Here is a 23,115-nt window from a genome sequence, read left to right as displayed (position 1 = left end):
ACCTTTCATGGACTGAACTGTGTTGATGGTATAGCGATGCTTGATGGTATATCGATGGGCTGAGTTTGTGATAAAAAGTTGCTTGATGGTATATTGATTGGCTTTCTTGCTGATGTAACAATTGTCTGAACTGGTCTGTTTATCATTGATAGGCTGAGCTGGTGGTATATTGATGGGCTTGCTTGGTGTAACAATAAGCTGAACTGGTCTGTTTACCTTTTAACTGGTGGTATACTGATGGGCTGGCTTGGTGGTACATAGATGGGCTAGCTTGGTGGTATATAGATGGGCTTAGCTGGTGGTATACTGATGCGCTGAACTGGTGGTATATTGAGGGGGTGGTTTTGTAGTGTATAGATGGGTTGGCTTTGTGATAAAGTATTGATGGGCTGAACTGGTCTATAACTTTCACTCTGTAAATTAGGACCAGGATACATGATTGGAGATTAAAACACCCATCTAACACAGGATGCATTCCTATTCATTCTCTAAACTAAGACCATGTATTAGGGTTTGAGATTAAAAATACCTGTCGAATATAAAATACATAACATTTTATCCTCTAGTCTAAGTCCAGTAGCTATGATTGCGGATTACAAATAGCAGTGTATTTTAGTCTGTTTCATTTTCATTTTGAATTATCAAGAACAAGATCGATATTGTTTTCTCTTCATTATTTAGTTTTCAAATAAATTCACACGTTTTGTTATATGCATTATTTAGAATAGCAATAACTTACTCCGATACTGTTATCGTGGTTAGAGTCAGAGTTAGGCTTGGATTGAAAAACAGAAGAACGAGTATCATAAATTTTGCGTTTTTTTTTATTATGATATTTTACTAAATAACCCAGTCTACTATTTGATTCGTATTAGTATTAGCTGTAAAGAAATAACTGTTTTCTAACGAGTATTACAAAAGTATTTTTTACCGGAGCCCCCCCCCCCCCCCCCCCCCCCCCCCAATCCCCCCATAACTAATACTGCTGCTTAAAACTTGTATCAATTAACCAATACTACTTGCTCTGTAACAAAGATATTTACGAAGACGAATCACGTTGTCGTGAATATGTTGAACAAAACGAATGATCTGCACACTCAACACTAGCAGTAGAGCGAGATTAACGCAGTCATTTGTGATGTCCGTATGTTTTAGTGTTCAGTCAGTGTGGATGGAGATAGATGTAGACGTAGCGGCAAAAATCTGGATGATTAACATAGTAGTGCTTGGCTAGACGGCAGAGAAAGGACGAATGGGAGAAATGGGCATGATTTGCGGTTTGATCTTCAAGGTTTAGATGTAGTGAGTGGGTAGTGGCGTCCAGTGTTTATTTCAGACTTTTATCTCCAGCGGGTACTTGAAGTTTCGTGGAGGGCGGACACATTTTCCGGTTTTCCGGGGGGGGGGGGGGGCGGCGGACACTGAGAAAAGTATATTTTTTCTATATAAAGAGAAGATATTATATCTCCCCCCCCCCCCCCCGGCACGAAGAGAATTCTGGTGGCGTCGAGTCTTCGTCTTTACAATAATAGATGTATGCAAATCTATACGCATATTGAAAAGCCACCATTTTAAATGACCTACATAGATGGTGTTACAATTCGTGCAAAATCGGACAGAATTAAAAGTGTTACAAGCCTAGCAGTATGGGATTGTGTCGTTGGTCTTAATTTGTTTTGTTAGATTTATCTTGCGAATCAAAAATTCTTTTACGGGTGTTTTACGTTTTCAATAATGGTTGCAAAAAACATGGAATGTTTACTTAAACCATTTTTTTTTCTATAAGTGAAACAATACATTTTGACTCAATTGTTTTTAGAAAATATCATACACCATTTTAAAATATATACTGGAATCATAGCGTACTAGTAGTATATTCTTGGTTGGACAACGGCTTTAGAAGCGAATACAAAAAGAAAAGCAGGCTGAAATCGGACTCAACGGCTTATATAACGTATATCAAGTTGACACGTAATACTTAATTGTGTCTGAGGAAATCAATTTCAACATTACAATTAGAACGAAGAAGAAGATTCCTAATTTAGCGCACACAGTTTTATTTGTATTGTCTACTTTGCTTGATTAAATTTATTACATTTTCAGCTTTTTAAAAAAAAATTAGTCGGGCAAAGCAAATATAAATAAAATTTGTTAAAATTATTGACTTGTTAAATTATTAAAAAGGTTCATTTGAATTGTTTAGCTGGTCAGAAACTGATCAATCAAAAGTTCGTATCCTATACCATTACTGTGTGAGAGACGTATCTAGTTCCTATTGATGTACAAGTGCCAAATTTTCTTAAACTTGTATTGAATTAAATCCTTAATAGACTCCACAACGTGAATTAGAGGTCTAACCTGCAATACGCCTAGGGAAAATCTACTTCCGGTTTTATTTTATTTTTTCCCAGAAGGCCGAGTGAATCTTCGTGTCCGGGAGGAAGTGTTTAAATCAGGGATTTTATTTAAGGTTAAAGTTGAAGGTCATTCAATCTTCACCGTGTCAGTCATGGCACCCTAACCCTCAATTATCGAGTTACAAGAAGTAAAAACAGAACCCAGTTCTTGAAATAACCCTCCATCGTCTTGTTGTGTAATAATTTTATTTTCTTTAGAAAACAAGACAGAAAATATCACAGCAATTTCAATTTCACGTCTGCAATTTAAAAAAAACAACTTCCGGCTTAATGTTGCTGGGACGACCAGTTAATCTTAAGTGGCGGGGGGGGGGGGGGGGGGTCGATAATTTAATTTACGTAACGGAGTCCAGTGAAAAGCAGCGAGCAGGAGAACCCGGTTTAATTATGTCCCTTTCCTAGTTAGCTTGTATAGTGCAGGGAGGTAACAAGGGGGCTTTCATTAAAGGGGAACAACTACAGCCATCGATCGTTAATACAGAATAAAAAGTCACATGTTTGGGAAATTAACTAAATTCACTGGCTCTGCTGTGCTGTCAACGAATGTCTATATACAATTAAAGATACACACGAACCCAACTCCCCCCAAAAAAACAAAAAAAAAACAGACCTACAATTCACCTTGTTTGTATCTTTACTTTAACTAACCTTTCAATTGATTGGTCCAAGAATACTAAGACATTACATTGATACGCCTTGAAGAAAGATATCTCTTTTATTCTTGTTGCTTTGACTTTCAGGATGATAAACAAATATATTTTGGAGCAGCGAAAATTCGATTTTTATTATAAGAGACAAATGCGAAGCTGAAACATGTTGAGCATAATACATTTACTATAACAAAAGGCCCATACAGTTGTATTCAAGATATATAAAAGTAACCACATGACATGAATAAAAATGCATTTGATATAGCAAAACGATTGTTTTAATTAATATTTTCGTGTTAGCTTAAGGGTTGTCAACTTTTGATTTCCAATATATTTTTTATACCGGCGTCTCGCACAGCTGAAAATGACAACATGTTATGAAATTTTTTTCGCATTCTTTTCTTGATAAGAAAAAAAGGAGTGCTACAGACAGTTAGCTTATTAAAGATGACATAATTTTTGTATGACGGTGAATTGTTTCATTTTAAAAAGTAAAAATCTAATCTAATTAACCCTGGGATTGACAAAAAAAAAATCCAATTTATTTTTCTTTTTTTTTCGCGGTTCCAGAAAATTAATTTTAAAAAAAATGTAATGTTTCCAAGACTACTTTAAAACGGTCATAAATTTCGTTTTAGTCAAAGTAAGACGGAAATTCTCCCCTGTCGTCATATCCGTCGTGTCTAAAAATAGCCACGCGCCCTTAATTTCACTTTCCGGTGTTGAAGATTGGTTCCGTTGACTGGAGACTTTCGATCGCTTTTCTGTCGTTCTCCGGAACGTTTTTTAAAGTCACCGAACACCGTGTAGCTGTTTTAAGCCTCTAGTACTTTTAACTTAAACTATACTAAGATGTGGACTGTCTATATTATCTTGGACGGGAAACTCTAAGATTAAAGAGTTCCCCTGTATTTTGAACCCCGGGATATTTAAACACAAACATCTTTATGATAGAGTAGGTTCACAAGGAAGATAGGTAGTCATTTCTCTGAAGGTGTATTGAAGCTACTGTTATTACTTGAAACTTGAATCGATATCCTAACAAGATGTTTGAACAAACAACCCGGTCTAGCGAAATAGGAACCTCACCCTCACCATTATACTGACACTTTCTTTGAGCCAAATCATAATTGCCACTCTTTTGTATAATAATAAAATAATATACATATGATATATCTATGCCTCACTCTCATTATCTCTCCTTTTCTCTCTCTTACATTCTCCCTCTCTCTCTCTCTCTCTATAAATATATATATATATATATATATATATATATATATATAAATATATACATATGCATATATATATATATATATATATATATATATATATATATATATATATATATATATATATATATATATAATGTGTGTGAACATGCATAAATCTCTCCCGCTATATGTATTCATATAAAGAGAGAGTAATGGAGAGAAAGAGAGCGAGAGGATAACGTCATATATATCGCTTTCTGTGCAATATGTTGATATACCCACACGATATATTGATATCTCTCACCAGGACCCCCGTTATAACGACGAAATGGGTAAAATCACGGGCTATCAGGCGGAAACCCTGCTCTGTATGCCGATCAAGAATGCCGACAACGACATAGTGGGCGTGGCACAGGCCTTGAACAAAAGCAAGGACGAGGGATTCAGCAAAGACGATGAAAAGGTACGTGTTAAACGTGAATTATCTCTACTATAACCAACTTTTTCGAATGAGAAATATTTAAAATGGTCAATGCTAGAAGGGTTTCTTTAATTGCAAGCACTCAATTTATTTATTTTTAAACATTTTTTAAAAATTTGTTCTCTTGGATATTTTAGAAAGTTCATTCAGTGCTGCTTTAAATGTTAAGACAGGTTTTAAATATAATTTGAGGAAACGAAATTATCTGCCCACGGGAAATCATTTTCTACAGATGAAGATCTGTCGATATTTTTTAAAAAAAGGCCACAACTTTTAGATTTTAAACGCATAACTTAATTAGATATGAGGAACGATTTGTGTGAGTGAGGAAACGAATTCTGAAACAACTCTAGAATTATAATTACAAAATAACAACAACAATAAAAAAAAAATGTATTGCGATACATACAATTTCCTGAAAATAATATACTTTCATTAAAAAAAGCTAATCATTTGTAGGCTTTACAAGCAGTTTCAAAGTTCAGAACACAAATTTGTATTGAATGACGTGTCATGTCCGGCGTAATTTTGAAAAAATAAAAAGATAATTAAAAAGTAATTAAAAATCTGGGTTCTATTACGTTCCTCCCACACGTCTCTCCATAACCAATCAGATTTCTTTCCGCTTGAGAGAAAGGTGCTGGTTGGACGGATATGTACTGCAGGCTAATTGAGGCTATTGGGATAAATAAGGATCTGAATCCACTCAATGTAATACTGGCTAATTGAGACTATTTTAGTCGAGATCAATATGGGCCTCAACGAACTAAAAGTCCTGGAGACAACTCGAAGCTATTGGAATCGTGATAAATAAGGATCTGCATTATAGGCTTTTGAAAAATTCAAAGTAGAAAAAGTACCACTTCCGGTTATCGGAAATCGCTCAAAAGTTGATACGGATCTACCTAGCTGTAACGGCACTCAATGTAGTCTTATTTCACTAGTTGTAAGTTCCTTAGACTAACCTTATGCTTAAAAAAAGTGAAGAATTGGGATTTGAACCTACGGATCATACTCTGAATTCAGCAACATTTTTACTCTGATAGTAGTAAAACGAAATAGCTAATCCCTGCGAAAATAACTATTTACTAAGACATTTTAATTTCGATGAACGCGGGCAAAAATGTAGTTCTAGTATTGAAAAGAAATGTAAAGTTACACTTTCTGACCTGACGATTTCGAGTTCACCTGATTCTTTGACTTCGTTTTCTCTTTCACCTTGTACCTAACCTATCCTTTCACTGATTTAAATCCCGAATCTATATCAGAAAATAACGCATGCATTTTTTCATATAGGGGTTTAGTGTTATTTTTAAACAACATTATACTAAGTATTCAAGGCTTAAATAACTTCATGCATAATAATTATTTTATAACCGTCTGTGACTGACTGGCCGATTTAATGTAAAAATATTTAAGAATAGCGAGACATTTGCACGAAAAACTTCCAGAATATGGAACACTTTTTTTTTCTTATCTAGATAGCAAAACTACCCACAGCGCCCCGGGGAAAAATAAGATGAGCGCTTTTCAAAAATATCATCTCCCTTTAATGGCCCAGACCGAGGCTGATACCAGGGGCCGAGACCACTATCAGAGCTGTGGTTTGTTAAACTGATTACTCTGGGCAATTTTCAAACCAGTTGATAGAATGAATACCGGGGTGGGTGTATGGATGGGGAGGGGGAAGGGAAAGGGGGGGGGGAGTGAGTGAATAAAAAGTGGATATTTTCTCCAGTATGGAAAACTGTCTGTCTAACGTCTCGTCACGTCGTTGCTTTAAGTTTGGAGAGTTTGCGAGATGTGGGGTTCAAGCACCTAAGAGATTCGCTTAGAGATTATTCTTTTCTAGTCATAATCTCTAAGGCAAATTGTGTTTAAGTGAACTTGTCGAAGGTTGGGTTGTTTGTGAATCTCGATGCGTCTTGTACAAGTTGAATAAAATGTGGTACAAAGTATTAAAATAATTCCATTTTTACCTTTACAAAAAAACGTGTTGCAATACTTTATTTCAAAAGTTTAATTATGTATAAACAACTATATTTACAGTTAATTTTTTATCTTTCTCTTGTAGCAATAGAATACTTCCATATTTATTTAAAAAAAAACATGTTTTAAATTGTCGTTGGCTAAAGAATAAATAACAAAAATAATAACAAAAAACTAAAAAAAAATTTCCACTACAATCTAGCAAACACATTTTACTGTCTAACAACATAAAAAGTCCATTTTCCTGGTTCTGAAATCGAGGCTGTAATTACAATAAATTAATTGAAGGTCTAGAAAGAAATGATATTGACGTCACTAGCTTTTATTGTTAGAAGAGAAATTGTGATAATGGATGACTCTGTCGTCTGCTAGTTAATTGACTGCATTTGTTAACTGACTGCATTTGTTAACTGACTTTAATTGTTAACTGACTGCATTGGTTAGTTTTTAGAGATATTGATGGTGCTACTTTAAAAACCATCGTTTTTTATCGGGAATTCCATACTGGAAATTTTTCAAATGTACTGTCTGACAAAATAACATCGTTTAGATTAGTCATAATTGATTTTAATGAACTTAACTGTTAACTGAATTAGGTAGATATTTTTTAAATCTTGAAATTAGACTATTAGTGCGAATCACTTTTATTAAATCCATTTGAAATCAATACATCAAGTAATGAATATAGTCAGTGGAAAAGTTCACTATGGGCCGAATTATGGTTAATTATTCTTTAACGAGAGCAAACATAAGCCAATAAAATAATTAATCTCTTCACATTTGGCGCCTTTTCAAATGATTTTTTAATGTTTGCTCTAAGCGTAGGCTTAATTAACCATCAAGTTAAAAAGTGATTCACCCTGTAATTAAATTGCGACTGTAACTTACTGTAAAACATTTTTAAAATACTTAAACTTATTTATTCAACATTTTGGAAAAATATCTGAACTAAACTGTATTTTACTATCAGTATAACTAATGTTGTAATATTGCAACAGAATACTTTGAAACGAAGTCCTTTAAAAAAATAGTTTGTAAAAGCTAATGGTTTGGTGTTAGTCCGAGTGGTCAGTTATAACCTAATATAAGCATCCTCCATCTAAAAGAGTCTGATTGGCCAAAGCTGCTTCATGCTAACTACGTTAGCGAAATGTGTAGACCAGGGGTCGGCAACCTGCGGCTCGCGAGCCGCATGCGGCTCTTTTGATATCAAGATGCGGCTCTCCAGCTCCTTGAACAAATACTAATAATCTTAAAAAAAATAATTGAAATTTAAAAATGTCAGTGGCTCTTTAAAACCAGGGAAATTTTGAAAATTGTAACTTTTGGCTCTTCCGCTTCAAAGGGTTGCCGACCCCTGGTGTAGACCAATTACGTTATAACAGGAATACATGGGACACTACACATGAACTATGAAAAGGCGGCTCTCTAATGTTTGATACTAACAACACATTGATAGAAACATTTGACTCCAGAGGTAGAATAACAAAAGCCAGTTCAACCCTGTCTGGAATACATGGTACATGAAAACAACAAAACAATATGCTGGCAGCATGATATACTTCTTTAGACACATGCATAGTCTCTATCAGGCATTTCTTCGGGGGATGGGGGCTTAGCCCCCCCCCCCCCCCCGTAGAAAGTCTACCGCCCACCCCACCCCCCCCCCCCTTCTGAACGACATGGAATTTATATGGAAAACATACTTTTACCAGTATATAAACCGACATGATCAGGAAAGATGTAGAATTTGAATCAATGAGGCAGCTGATAAGATGTACAAAAACCAGTATCGATGTATACATTTAAAAAACGGAGACTGCTATAATTGGGTCTTCTTGAAAGTTTGTCAAATCAAAGATGGGTTTAAAGTAGTGTATGACCAAAACAACAAAGTAATATGATTTAAAATAACATACATCGACTCAGATGGAAAATGTGGAAAGACCTAGAATGGAAGAAGTGCTGACTGTTTAAAGCTCTTTACGGGCAATAGAGCCACAGGCATGGATGTAAAACAAAACAAAAAATGAGATTCCGTCTTCGAATAATGAACAGACAAGAAACAAAAAATTGAAATAAAATGTAATTTAATTATTTTTTCAAGAGGTTAATGGATAAAAGTGTTTATGTAAATTGGAAGAATCGTTTAATTTTTATGTTCAATTAGCTTTCTTCGTTTAGAGATCGCTGTGGTTAGAAATGTGTGGGAAGTTGACATGAAGAAATTAAGGGTAGAAATCGATCAAGTCGACATTTAAAATGTAGACTGAGAACACTGGGGAAAAAATGAGAAAACATTTCCAATAAATTACCTATATATATATATATATATATATATATATAGTGAAGGAACAGAAGTATATTGCTAATTCGCTAGTGATTGGTTTTTAATAATAACACAGTTACATAATATAGCAAATGAATATCTGATACACGTTTTATGTTGCATGTGTTGTGCAACTCAAAGACATTCTTTGAGTACGATGGCACTTAACTTACACCGGCTGGTAGATAGTGAAAGTACGACTTGATTAAATTAGTAAAGCCATTAGCTAAAGCCGTTACCATAATGGCTGTTTATGTAGCCTCCGCACGGAAAATCACAAATAAACAAACACACAGACACACACAACACCGGACTGTCTCGACAAGGTCAAACTGTACTACTAGACCAACCCGTCCTGTATAATGATCTTTGTTCTGATAATTATTTTATACGAAAGCTCCCTCTGTTTTAATGTATAACCTTCACGATTATATAACCTTTTAATTTATTCCTCAGATGTTGGCTACATATTTGACGTTCTGTGGAATCGGCATCCATAATGCTCAAATTTTTGACGCGTATTCTAAAGAGTACGAGCGAAATAGGGTAAGTAACTACAAATATATATCGCAATCCACACTTAGATGTTCTATCATCATATCCAACGTAAGTCAATTACCGCGTCATGAAGGAATCACACGCCTTATGTAAATGTAATTTTTAATTTCACTGCATGTGATTTGAAAACGAGTTGAAATATTCTTGGTTGTACAACCAGATGTAGACAAAAAGCACCAATTTTAAAATGTTCATGTAGGTCTATTATAAGCAAAAAATGATGGTGGCCTAGCGGTAGAGAGCTATACTGCTAATCAAGTTCGAATCTTGGTTCAAGTCATTAGACCGTCCCTGAGTTCACTCAGCATTAATGGGTACCTAACTTAGGGAAAGTAAAAGCGCCTGGACACAGCTTTGACCCCATCATATGCCGTGGTCACAGAAACTCAACCTCGCTTGCCCCATAGACCGTCAGTTTTGAAATGGGAACGTTACTTTTTATAACCAACAGCTTAAGACCATATTTAAAAGACATCACCTAAGTCTGTATGTGACTTCTTATTGTGTAACAATAGAACTTGTAAGTCTCGGTTTCTCTCGAATAAAATTCGAAATCTCGTCAGCCAGAGAGAGATTTAAATTTTCGAACAAAATACATTTTTTACCATGCTTCCCATTTACGATTTTAAGTAACTCAACTAGAGCAGGGTAACTTTTCTATTATTTTTTTTTATTGATTGAATAAAAAAAAAATTAAGATATGCTATCAGGCAATTACGAGAACAAGAAGATGGTGAACTACTTACAAGCCCTATTATTGTATGTTGTGGAAGTTTTAATTTGGGATGAATAACATACACGTTTGAATCCAGGTTGTTTGTGCCACGTTTCAATAATTTTTAAGCTAGTCATTATTGGGTCGATAATGTGTTACAGGTAAGCCTGTATTGAAGCTAGTCATTTTTAGACCGATGATGTGTTACTCGTAATCCTGTATTGATGTACAATTTTGTTGGTATTGGTAGCCAACAGAGTTTCTTCCAGGCATCTCTTCGGGGGGGGCTTCGCCCCCCCGAAAATTTTTTACCGCCCCCCCGAACGAAATGAAATTTATATAATTTATATAGAAAATATATACTTTTAACAGTGTCCGCCCCCCCCCGAAGAAAGTTTACCGCCCCCCCCCCGAAGATTTCAAGTGCCCCCCCGGAGAAAAAAGTCTGGAAGAAACACTGGTAGCCAAACTTATTCTATTCATTAGCCACTAACCTTAACCCTAAACCTAACTATCCCTAAACTACATCATAACCTAGAAATGCAATACTCAACCTAGGAAAGTGCTTTATAAGAGAATGTATTGCCCTACAAAATAAATTGAAGTGTGCATTAACCCTTTATCTCCTATTTTATCTCTTTTTGTAAGTATGTGTTTAATATTTCAAACCTATTTCAAGACTAATCTAATTAAGTTTGTTATCTATTTCGCTTCCATATTTTAATTTAGGAACTAATTTAAGCCTAAACTAATTATGTGCCCCGTCCCATTAATAATTTTTTGCTGCTGTTATTTTTAAAATTCCGTGCCGTGCATGTTTATAAATGGCTCTTTGTGTATTCAGCAAAAAGGAATATCCAGCAGAAATCACATTTCCCAACAACACGTGTATTTGTAAAACTGAAAACATCATGTAAATGTAATGATCGGACAAATCGTCTAAAGAAAAAAAAAAAAAAGTAAAAAAAATCAAGCGATTTCCTGTTGTACTCAGCAAATTGCAGTACTCAGCAGAAAAAAACATTTTCAATCTAAAAATAAATTTTCAAGCTGGAAATAACATGCATTGATCAGTCTAGTGTTGCAATAAGGGCGAATCTTGGGTGAGAATGAGATTAAAATCAAACACTTTCTGAACGCAATTTGCACAGCAAAATTTTTTTGTATTGCTTAAAGCAAGTAAAAACCCGGGGGGTTCTAGGGGTGTGTGTGTGTTGGGGAGGGGGGGGGGTGGCATGCTAAGCTGTAAGAAAATTTTTTCTTTAATAATGGATTTCGGATGGGCATGTCTGCATATGGCACGCTGTGGGCCGCCTTAAAGGATTTGATGGGATTTTTGGGATTGACGCAAACGGGAGCAGCGTATTCCAAATCGAGGTGATAAGGATAACGGGATGATGGGATTAAACTATGATATTTTCGTGTTTCCGATCACGTTTTTGTCCAACAACGTAGACGTATTTACATGTGTAGATTGCAGTTGTCATGATGTATTTTGTAGTACAGTTACACCGTGTTTTTGGTAGTTCCTTTTACCCTTTCAAATATTGCAAAAAAGGCATCCTCAAATTGATAATCAAGAACAAAAAAAAAAGATAATGATTCGAAATAAAGTGTCGATCAAACTAAAAGTTCACTATAGATTTTATATTTTTTAAAGTAAAGATATAAGAGTCGTGTATTTAACTTAGTTCTTCATAAAAAATATTTTAAATTTCTGCAAGGTTTGAAAAAGTTTAAAGAGAACTTCTTGTATAGTAGAATTCACACACAGATGTTTCAATGTGGGTTTTATTTCAGAAAAATAACGTAATTCTTTCTAAGAAGTGATTGCTCATCTAACTAATTAAATACACTAATTAACCTTGCATAATTTTTTTATCCTACCCGAGGTGTCCATCTGCATAAATTATCTTGCGTGACGTCAGTGGCAGAAAAACAATACAAATATGTAAAAAAAAAACGGCATGGAAAAATTGATCTGGCTCATCTCAAATAACTAGGAATTTATGTTCGAATTTGCCAAGCAAAATATAAGTTGTGTGATTGTTTCATTGTTCTATTTTATTTTTTAAGAAGTGTCTATGCGTAGTATAAACATTTCTTATTTGTATTGTTATTATCTTTTACTTTAGATAACTGGGTAAGTAAGTTATATCCCTGTTTGAGGGCTAATCCCTCGTTTCTAGAGATGGTTTAATTCTATCATTTGAATATAATCGTTGCGACTGAATTGGAAGTTCAAAATACAAAAATAATAAAATACATTAGAGTGTTAAAATAAATTTATTCAGAGAAGTTGATTTAGTGTTTGAAAAAAAAATATAGTTGCACGTTCTTCTTTTTACAAAATGTAAAAGTAACCATTTTGAATCTAGTGGTCCTTGATGTTAGGTAGATGAAGTAGAGTTCACCTGTTTCTTTGACCTAAAAACATGCAATTCAAGGGCCTGGTCTAGCAGTTGGTCTATTGGTCGTTAGATATGTGGTCTATTTGGATAATGAGCATCGATCGAGCCAGTTATGACAATGTAAATGAGAGATACAGATAGATAAATAGAGAGAGGGAGAGAGCGAGAGAGCGTGGAATTTAAAGAGGCAATCTATGTTAAAAATCAGATGAGCACGAGAGACCGGTAGAAGAATAGACTTAAAAAGCTAATTCCAAATGGTTTTAAATGGTTTTTGCCAGAAAGAATAATTTTTTAAAAAAGTGAATTTTTAAATATTTGTGTAATAAGTACAAATTGACTTCCGCTTTTTAAGGCTAGAAATATGCAAACAAAAAAATAATTACTAGAAATATAATTGTAATTTAGCAAACACTTGTATTTCTAATTTGGAGTAGTAGAGTCAGGGTGTTGTGGTGATAGGGGATGTTATATTATTTAATATAAATACATTCCTTGGCGAAACCCCACGTACCAATATTGTGTATTATATCATGGAAAACAATTGTTCTGACTTGTTTTACTCTCCCTGGCATTCCAGTTGACTTCAATGAGGGGTCGAGGGTGATATTTAAAGTATTTGAATTGATATAATAATTCTAAACAACTTTTCAACGTCTTATATTCAATACAAAAATATGTAAATGAGTATAATCGATGGTTCCCAAATATTTTAGAAAATATCTTTTCAAACATTTAGTTATTACATCGACTTTTCAAGCCTATTGTCCAAAATTCTCATATACATTAACCTCCCGCACGGTAGAAACCAAAACACTGGTTTAGGTCAGTGACCTTACAGTCCTATAACCATGCCATAACTAATGAATTGTTAATAAGTCAAATCCTCCACCATTGCTGGCATTGCCTCGTTAAGACACTTTTCGAGTCTCTCGCTAGCGGGATAGTTTGAGAGATCGTGACAGGTTATGGGGATGATTTTAAGGGCTAATTATGGGGACCAAGAATCATTTTCAGGGTTCCCTGTGAGAAACATAATTGACTAGGGATTCAATTTGGGGTTCCTCGTGGGGAGCGACGATTTTGTGGCTTTTTATAAGCTTTTATTTAACTCACTTCCTCGTCAGTCTGTCTAGATCGAAACGCCGGAGTGAAAATTCGGACACTTCTACTTGACCGATACGATTCACACTTGGCACGTGGGTCAAGACATGAAGACAATGCAATCTGGAATTTAATTTGACTTAATTGGATGCCTAATTAATTTATGTTTTCGGAAGACTGAGTGCTCAATATGGAGGACCAAATACGTTGATGGTTTATTATGGGGAAAATGAACGCGTTTGAGGATTTATTATAGGGAACCAACCACTTTAATGGTTCATTATATGGAACATGGACGTCTTTAAGGGTTCATTATGTGGAATATGGACGACTTTAAGGGTTCATTATGGAAACATGGACGACTTTAGGGGTTCAGTATGTGGAATATGGACGACTTTAATGGTTTATTATGGAAAAATGGACGACTTTAAGGTTCCATTATGTGGAAATTGGACGACTCGCTGGGTTCGTTGTGGGGAACATGGACGTCTTTAAGGGTTCGTTGTGGGGAACATTGACGACTTTAAGGGTTCGTTGTGGGGAACATTGACGACTTTAAGGGTTCGTTGTGTGGAACATTGACGACTTCAAGGGTTCGTTGTGGGGAGCATGGACGTCTTTAAGGATTTATTATGGGGAACGTGGACGACTTTAGGGGTTCCTTATGTGGAACATGGACGTCTTTAAGGATTTAATATGTGGAACATGGACGTCTTTAAGGATTTAATATGTGGAACATGGACGTCTTTAAGGATTTATTATGGGGAACATGGACGTCTTTAAGGATTTATTATGGGGAACATGGACGTCTTTAAGGATTTATTATGGGGAACATGGACGGCTTAACCACTTCTTACGGCTTAGGTACCGGGACCAGTTTATCTGATGATTTATTGATTTCTTATCGATCTCCCACCGTTTCCCCGTGTGACTGTGTCGATAGAGCTGTGGCGCCTGAAGTAGGTCATCTCTTGTTTGTCTTGAGTACTCTGATCACGGCCAACCGCAGGAGTGGGTTCAAGAGGTGGGGTGGGGGGGGGGTCAGTCTGATAAACGCGAACAAATGACCTGGATACTAAATAGTTCACAAGAATTACAAGTCGTATCCAATTCTACAGTCTTTGTTCTAATTAGATAAAGGTATATAAATTATAGTAATGTATTTTTACATTCAAGTATACGTTGATTTTTATTGTACGAGGGTGAAATGTATTATGTGACCAATGATGAGCAAGTTTGATGACATCCGACAAGGTTACTTAGGGGACCCTATCTCGTTGTTGACATGGACAAAAAGCGCGTTATTTTATGTGTGTGTGTGTGTGTGTGTGTGTGTGTGCGTGTGTGTATAAGTGTGTGTGCATATTTTATCGTCTAAGGGACCACAGAAACGGTCAACAGGATTTTCTTTTAAAAGAAAGCTTTAAAAATCCTTTGTTGTTTCTGACCTCTTTACAAGTTAATAATGATTTACAATATGAACATCAGCTTGGCCTAATGAAGTCTAGACTGTTTAAGGTAAAATAGCAATATCATCTTGAGACTGAAAAAAAATATTCTGATTTAAAAAAAAAATTAATCATAAAAAAATACAATTAATTAGTACAAAAATATTATTTAAAAACTACAGTACACATTTTTTTATATTCACTCTTTTTAAAAATAGCTGCTAATGATTTTAACACCATTTCAAAAATCAATCCCGTTTAATGCTAACTTGTGACATTTTTTTGTTGGAGAAAGTTTAGTCTGGAAAGTTCGAAATTGTAATAAATCCGATACTTCAGGCTACAAATTAAACTACATCACAGAATTTTTTAAAAATGCGTGCTTAGATTCACTGCACTGCTGAAAAAACTAAGCCAGTGATGAAGAAAATTATACCTGTGTCTATGGAATACTGAAGACGTGCGTGTTTGAGTCTTGTTGCCCAGGTGAACTTCGCGTGACGAAGCTGACTGAAAAGTATAACACGTCTCCATAGAATGTTAAAGAGATTCAACGAAACAAATATCGTATTAAAACTGACAGCAATGCCAATCAATAGACTAAACATTATGTGGTCTTAGTATTTCAAAGCAAATATCTAAAAAGTACATTACTTGTTTATCAGTAGGCCTATATTATGAAAGAGATAGAGGGAGAGAGAGACATTTTTTTTGCAATTTCTCTCCCGGGGCAGGGTTCATGAAACGTTGGAAGGGGGGGGGGGCGGGGGGGGGGCACTTGAAGCTAAATGGGAGAGAGGGCGGTTGCTTGTTAAATTATAGAATTTCTAAACATTATACTTTTTCCCCATTTTTTCCGTGAGGGGAGGGAGGTGGGGGGGGGGGGGGGGAGACACGAATATGACGATAGAGTTCTTGGACTGGGGGTGGGGGGCCGGAAAGGTGCCGGAAAGAAACATTAGTGACATATGTAACTAATATATATGCCTGATAGTTGAGTCAGTTAATATTAAACTACATGTAAAGTATGTGATTCTGTATATGTGTATGGTATATGTGTATGGTAATGTGTGAATGTGTATACATGTTATTGCTTACATCCATCTAACGTATACACAACTGCATGCGCTCTGGCTAATCTCCTGAGACCTAAAACCTGAAAGATCAACAGATCTATTCCCACTGGAACCCCTGTGATCAGCGAAGCGTGAGATCGCTGCAAATAAGCCATCTACCCGTGGTGCAGTTTTCGTATCAACAGCGCGACACGGCTATCGATTTCCTGTCCACGACACGACGTCCCAGTCTAGTACTCGAACAGTTTGAGACCCATTGCACCTTAAGTATCCTATTTAAGCTCCATCGGTCGCTCGGTGCGACCTGGTCCGGTCCAGGGTGAACTCTCTTAAAGCACGTCAAGCAGAAGTTTCTGTCGGTGCTAGTTAGTGATTGATTCAGGTTGAGATTCTTCAACTACATTGCAGTCTGATCGATAAGTATAGTTGATAAATCACCGTTGATAATCAACGCTTATGTAGTGTCAGAGTAGCCTACACCATTTGATGATGTATTTAAACTCAATAAAATGTGAAGGTTTACTACATAGGCATATATATATATATATATATATATATATATATATATATATATATATATATATATATATATATATATATATACACATTCCATAGAATTTATATAGAGTTGATCACTCACTTTGATATAATCATCATTTCTTAGCTTTTGTTAGTAGCGAGTTGCGCAGCTTGCGCCGTGACCTTTGTTGCCATGGTAATCATGGCTGTACCTTGAACCTAAATTCCATGTTTCCGGTTGACCATTGGTATTTAGGGCCGTGTCGCTTACGGCGCTAACACAGCACACCTGATCTACGCATGACACAGTGCGCATCTTTGTTTTATCCTCAAGAGGATTTAGATTCAAAGCCTATTTTAATTTTTGGATCTCGTTTGTTATCTTACAGAGGAGCAATGTGCTGAAATATAAGGTAAGAGTCTATAAATAATAAGGCACTTAATATTTAGAAATAGATGCCTAAATGTTGAAAATAGTAATAATTGGGTATTGTAAAATTAACCTATATTTTAAAATTACGATTTCAATGGTCCGCAAGCCTAGGAAGGCTGGCCGCGAGAGAGCCTTAATTTCGCGCCAAATTTCCTGTGATTCTTACGTTATTAAAATATCGCATTACTTGATATCTATGATATTAGTATTAGCCTACTAATATTAATAATTTAGAATTTAGATTAAGTAGCCTACATTTACTAAATTATTGCGGTTCATTAGGACAATTATTAGGTCTAGACTTTAGTGTCGTTAGGGCACCATAGTTGAACTTTGAACTTAAAATTATAATAAAAATCTCTATTATCCTACTCGGTTCTCTGACGCTGTGTATTAATTCTAAGCAGGGCAGCACCGTCCAATCCTTGATGTTATTCACCCGGTATTGTCTTTGCCTTCCTCTTTTCTACATTTATTAAAATCAGACAAACAAGAGTAAATGAACTGGATTTATAAAATCCTTTTAAATTCAACTTTCTGTCTCTCTTTCTCATATCATCAAAACTGGCTCAAGGTTTCGCTCATTAGCCAGATAGACTGTAATAATGTGTAGAATCGAGTATTTCTTTACCCAAGATAACCTTAACAGTGTTTAGAATCGAGTATTTCTCTACCCAAGATAACCTTAACAGTGTTTAGAATCGAGTATTTCTTTACCCAAGATAGATTTAACAGTGTAAAGAATCAAGTATTTCTTTACCCAAGATTGACAGTAATATTGTATAGAATCGAGTATTTCTTTAGCCAAGATAGACTGTAATAGTGTATAGAATCGAGTATTTCTTTACCCAATAAATGTTGTAACAGTTTTAAGTTTTTTATCAAGAATTACCTGTCCGAATTCCTGTTCTTTCTAATTCATCCATACGTTGTTTATTAATCAAAATATTAATAATTGGACAGATATCAAGATTTTACTTACGGAAGCACAGGAACTGAATTGTTGCATTATTATTAATTTAAAATATTGTTATTGCTTCTGATATGTAAACCACAGCGTCAATTCGCCTAGTCATATTCGCTTTAGTATAACAGTTTTCATCATCGGTGTATATATATTTGCAATAGAAATACTTCTTTCTGACATGTACTTTTATTCATTTAAAATGTCTTACTTATACTTGCATTATTTTTTTAGGGTGTGCAAATCTGATCTATTTGTAAGCTTATTTTACGGTGTTTCATTTTCAGATGTGTATCCATTAGTTGACACTGTGACTAACCTTTTTTTTAAATACTTGCATTATAATTTATTGATTTATTTATTTATTTATTTTTTTATTTTTTTTTTACATTTAGAACACATTTTAATGCAGTTATACTCCACTTTAGATGATTCCAATCTTATTGGCAACATCTAAGGCATCATAATCTGGAGCCAAATGCACATAGGCTTTCTTTTCACAATCAGGCCTAATTAATGTATTATCCTTTGATACTTCAATATCCTACAGTTTCTTGACAGCCATCTTTATCATGGGCTTGTTAGCACGCTTGTCGACAATAAATACAAGAGTATTGTTGTCTTTAATTTTTTTCATGGCAGACTCAGTGGTCAGAGGGTACTTAATCAATGCATACTAATCAAGTATGTTACTCTTGTTCACACTCTTGGGAGGATATTTGGGAGCCCTGGGCAGCTTAAGGGTTTTTGGACAACAAAAATGTACAGATGTCCTTATTTTGCGGTTTCTTTTGTCATGTTTACCACGAACAACTGTCTTCTTTGCTTTAAGTGCTTTTTCTTTTTTAAAATAATTGAATATTTCAACCCAAGTAAGAAACTATCTAAATTATATAGAAAAAGATTTCATTTATTAAAAAGAAAATGGCTTTTATATTTATTTACGGTGCAAATAGTTTGAATAACAAGAAATGGATCAGTTGTTATGAAATCGAATTGATCAGCTCTTACTTCTTGTCATATTCGATTGCCTAAATCAATTGGCGTTTGTTAACGAGGCCACCTTGACGTTTTCTATTCGGCATTTATACTTCTAATTGAACTTTCTTGCAGGATGCGGAGTCGAAGCCCAGTTATGTCCCTTTTTACCAGGGGCGATAACAATTCCCAAACTTGTAGATTATTTTCCTTTAATTGGGCGTGGTGGGAAATTCCTCAATTCGCAGGAGCCCCGAGTTAAAAATAGACATTAGTGTAAGGTTGATGGGAAACGGCTGATACTGAGGAACGTGTGGGGTTAAGCTGTAGGTAGGCTGGTCGAATCATGCGCTTAAATAGCCGTGATAAGGATGTGGGCGGGGGGATTGAAATGGAAGCGATCGATTTCTGCCTGAGGTAAAACGGAATAGAATGGTGCATTTTGCGCCTGAACAATATTCTCTTACTCTGTTTCTCTCTCTCCTATCTCTCTCTCTTTCTCTATCTCTCTATATAGATACAATGTAAATATATATATACATATATATATATATATATATATATATATATATATATATATATATATATATATATATATATATATATATATATATATATATATATATTAAATTATATTATATATATATATATATATATAAAATCAAATATAACTGATTGGCTCGACAAAAATATTCATATTTCTTATGTTATGTAGGAGTAGGTAAAAGGTATATGCTATACAGTATTCATTAGTGTGTAAGTGCTACGAAAAATAGTTTTAGTGTAAGTATTTGGTGTATCATTGTAGGTTGAAATAGTTTTGGAACAACAAAAGAACGACTAACTGAGGTAAAAGTTATGTGAAAGTCATTATCACTTTGTTATTAATGTATTATATACTTTTAAAAAAATTCTTTGAACAATGGGTTTGAAAATTTTAAAGATACATCTATAATAATAAATTCGCTGTCTGTGTATCTATCTATCTATCTATCTGTGTATCTATCTATCTATGTATCTATGTATCTCGAGTAAACATTGAATAAAAAGGCAATTTTGTCTAATCTAAATGGTTTGCTGTGAAGAGTTTCTTGCATACAATTCTTCGGGTAGGGGCGAAGCCCCATCCAAGCTTAAGAACGTCTGAGCCCCCCCCCCCCCCCTCCCCAACTCAAAAGAAATTTTTTCATCGATACTCTATAATAAAATTACCGCCTAATTAATGTGTCTAATCTAAAAAGTGGTTTTCTTGCAATTTCTTTAATGCAATTCTTCGGGTAGTGGCTAAGCGCGACACCAGTGTGGGGGGGGGGGGATGGTTTTAGTTTAGAGAAAAGAGACAGCACTATCAGCCTAGCGCCCGTTGTATCCTTCCTCAACGGGCCATTTTTCTCGTAACAAATGTTTGACTATTTTTTTTTTACAAAATTTATTCACATATTATCCATGAAAATTAAAAGTCATGAATTATATGGATGAAGGGAAATGTACAATAACATTAGAATACACAAAAACAGCTTTATGAAAAAATAGGAAATCTTCTGATAGTAGTAATTAGATCGAGTATGAAGAGGCTAGACAAGTCGGTGCGAATATAGAAACGTGTGTTCAAAACACCAAAAACCAACAAACGAATACACCGAACAAACAAAACACCAAACAAACTAACCAAACCAAACAAACAAACTTACGATATAAAAAAAGTTAAATAAGTCGGTAACTACTAACTTCGACTGTTTATAATTCAGTAATGCAACTCAGAATGAGCTTTTTAAAAAATATTTCTATTTCCCCGTTTGGCGCCCCCTTGGATCGGCGCCCTGGGAGGCCGCAACACCCTCCCTCCCCTAGCTACGACTCTGTGCACTACACGTCTCCTTTCACTCTCAGCGCCATCTTGCCCACGTGCTTAAATGTGATCACGTGTTACATCTGCCGCGTGACCTTATCTCCACGGACAACTACGGAAGCTTCGTTTAAAATTAGAAACCCACCATAAACATTACGCGGTCAGACAGGCTGTAACAACATACGAGGACCGTGTGTGTGTGTGGGGGGGGGGGGGGGTTGGAAGCGAGACGCTGACATTCAATAACATTACAGCAGGCTTAAATCACAACAAAAAACTAAATTAGAAACTTGCGAATCTGCAAAATTCGGTAAAAAAAATTTGCAACTAGTGCAGAAGTATTACGTCATCGACGTGATGGTGTTTGCAGAAAAAAAAAACGGAATAAAGTTTTCTGACAGCTTTCCGATTTAGAGTTTGACACTTCATTATCGTCGCGTCATGTTTAGTGTGTGTGTGTGTATGTATGTATGTATGTGTATGTGTATGCGTAAGAGCTTTTAGTAAATTAAAATATGTCGGCACTTCAATGCAACAAGTATGTTCAGTGTTGAACTAGAGAGCCATTCGAGTAAGTTTAAAAACAGACAGTGAAGTTGAATTTACCGACGACTACTGTTTAGGGGAGTCACCAAATAGAACAGCCTCCCATAGGTAGAAGAGTCCTAAATTATAACCATAAGATCAATCACATGAAGTTTAAATGTGGTTCAATTGGTTTAGAAGAGTCATTCACTAAAGAGGATTCATCAAGTGTCATTTATGAAGACATCGTGTATTAGTGTAGAGGAGTTTGACACTATTAGAGGAGTTGAAAGAAGGCGAAACGATTTTGATGGAGTTTGTGGACCCTACAGAGTTTCTTTCAGGCATCTCTTCTGGGGGGGGGGGCGCTGCCCTCTTTCCGCTCACCCCCCCCCCCCCCCTCGCATAACGTCTACCGCCTCCCCCTCCCCTCTAAAGAAATATAATTTATATAGAAAATATATACTTTTACCAGTGTCCCCCCCCCTCCGCCATCGGAGAGAAAGTCTGAAAGAAACACTGCAACCTTCTTTAGACGGCTTCTAAGCTAATAATTGTATACTCACATTATTACCCTTAAAAGATAATGTTAACATAACCTCTATGTTTTTAGTTAGTGTAAAAAATATCAATAAATGCACGATTAAAATCAACATGATTATATTAAAATCGATTGCCTTTAGAAAAAACAAAATGTCAACAAAAATTTGAAATTACAGAATAAAAAGTCGAATCATGGCAATGATTAAAGAGATAACAATGCCAATAGAACACAATCCAGTTTAATACCACTTAAGCCTTCAATCGATATTTTGGAAACATTATAATTTTAATAACTTGAATTTCTGAAATAAGGTGATTTTACAATTTTTGACTAAGCAACTGAATTTTGACCTGTTTCTAATGGAAAGATTTATTTTCATTTTTGCAGGTTGAAAAAAAAATTAAGGGGCGGTTATTCCCGTAAAGAGCAACAATCAGAAAGGGAAGGAAATGATACTAATTGCTTTAAAACTTATCGATTATATAATTGCAATTAAAAGATACAAACACATTTAAAAACGCATATTTAAAGAAACTTAGTAATTACAAGCTTTTAAATGCACAAATTAAAAGAAGAAAACAATCCTTTATTTTATCGAGTTAGTTGAATAATCTAAATGTAAAACAGCTATTTAATATTAAGTCCAGTATATTTAAGGAAAAAAGGTCATAAATAAACGCTAATATAGATTTAAACACCAGTTTTTTGGCTTAATTTCAAAGTTAAATTGTTCTTTTCCTAACTAACACCTAAGTTACCCTGAAAACTTTCTCCATATGGTCTTAGTCTCTAGAACAGAAATTAAGAGCTAGTAATTTTTCTATGTAGTGTGTGACAGATAAGGTCTTAATGCATGAGAAAATTTGGAAATATACTGTTGGTTGTATAAAACAATGATGAGTATTTGTTATACG

At 35.1% G+C, this 23,115-nt stretch overlaps 1 protein-coding gene across 1 annotated transcript in view; it reads left to right on the top strand.

Moving 5' to 3' along the window:
- The window catches only part of LOC131953763 (dual 3',5'-cyclic-AMP and -GMP phosphodiesterase 11A), a 121,221-nt gene that overhangs the window by 33,625 nt on the left and 64,481 nt on the right, over window positions 1–23,115 (top strand). Inside the window, exons 4-5 of the mRNA XM_059317121.1 lie at window positions 4,586–4,741; window positions 9,534–9,623. Of these exons, the coding sequence (XP_059173104.1) occupies window positions 4,586–4,741; window positions 9,534–9,623 (246 nt within the window). The remainder of the gene's footprint in view (window positions 1–4,585; window positions 4,742–9,533; window positions 9,624–23,115) is intronic.

Source organism: Physella acuta, unplaced genomic scaffold (assembly GCF_028476545.2).
Source record: "Physella acuta isolate Inbredline_101_S28 unplaced genomic scaffold, ASM2847654v3 ptg000949l, whole genome shotgun sequence".
Lineage (NCBI taxonomy): Eukaryota > Metazoa > Mollusca > Gastropoda > Physidae > Physella > Physella acuta.
Note: the sequence above shows the minus strand (reverse complement) of the source record. Positions and strands in the feature narration are given on the sequence as shown.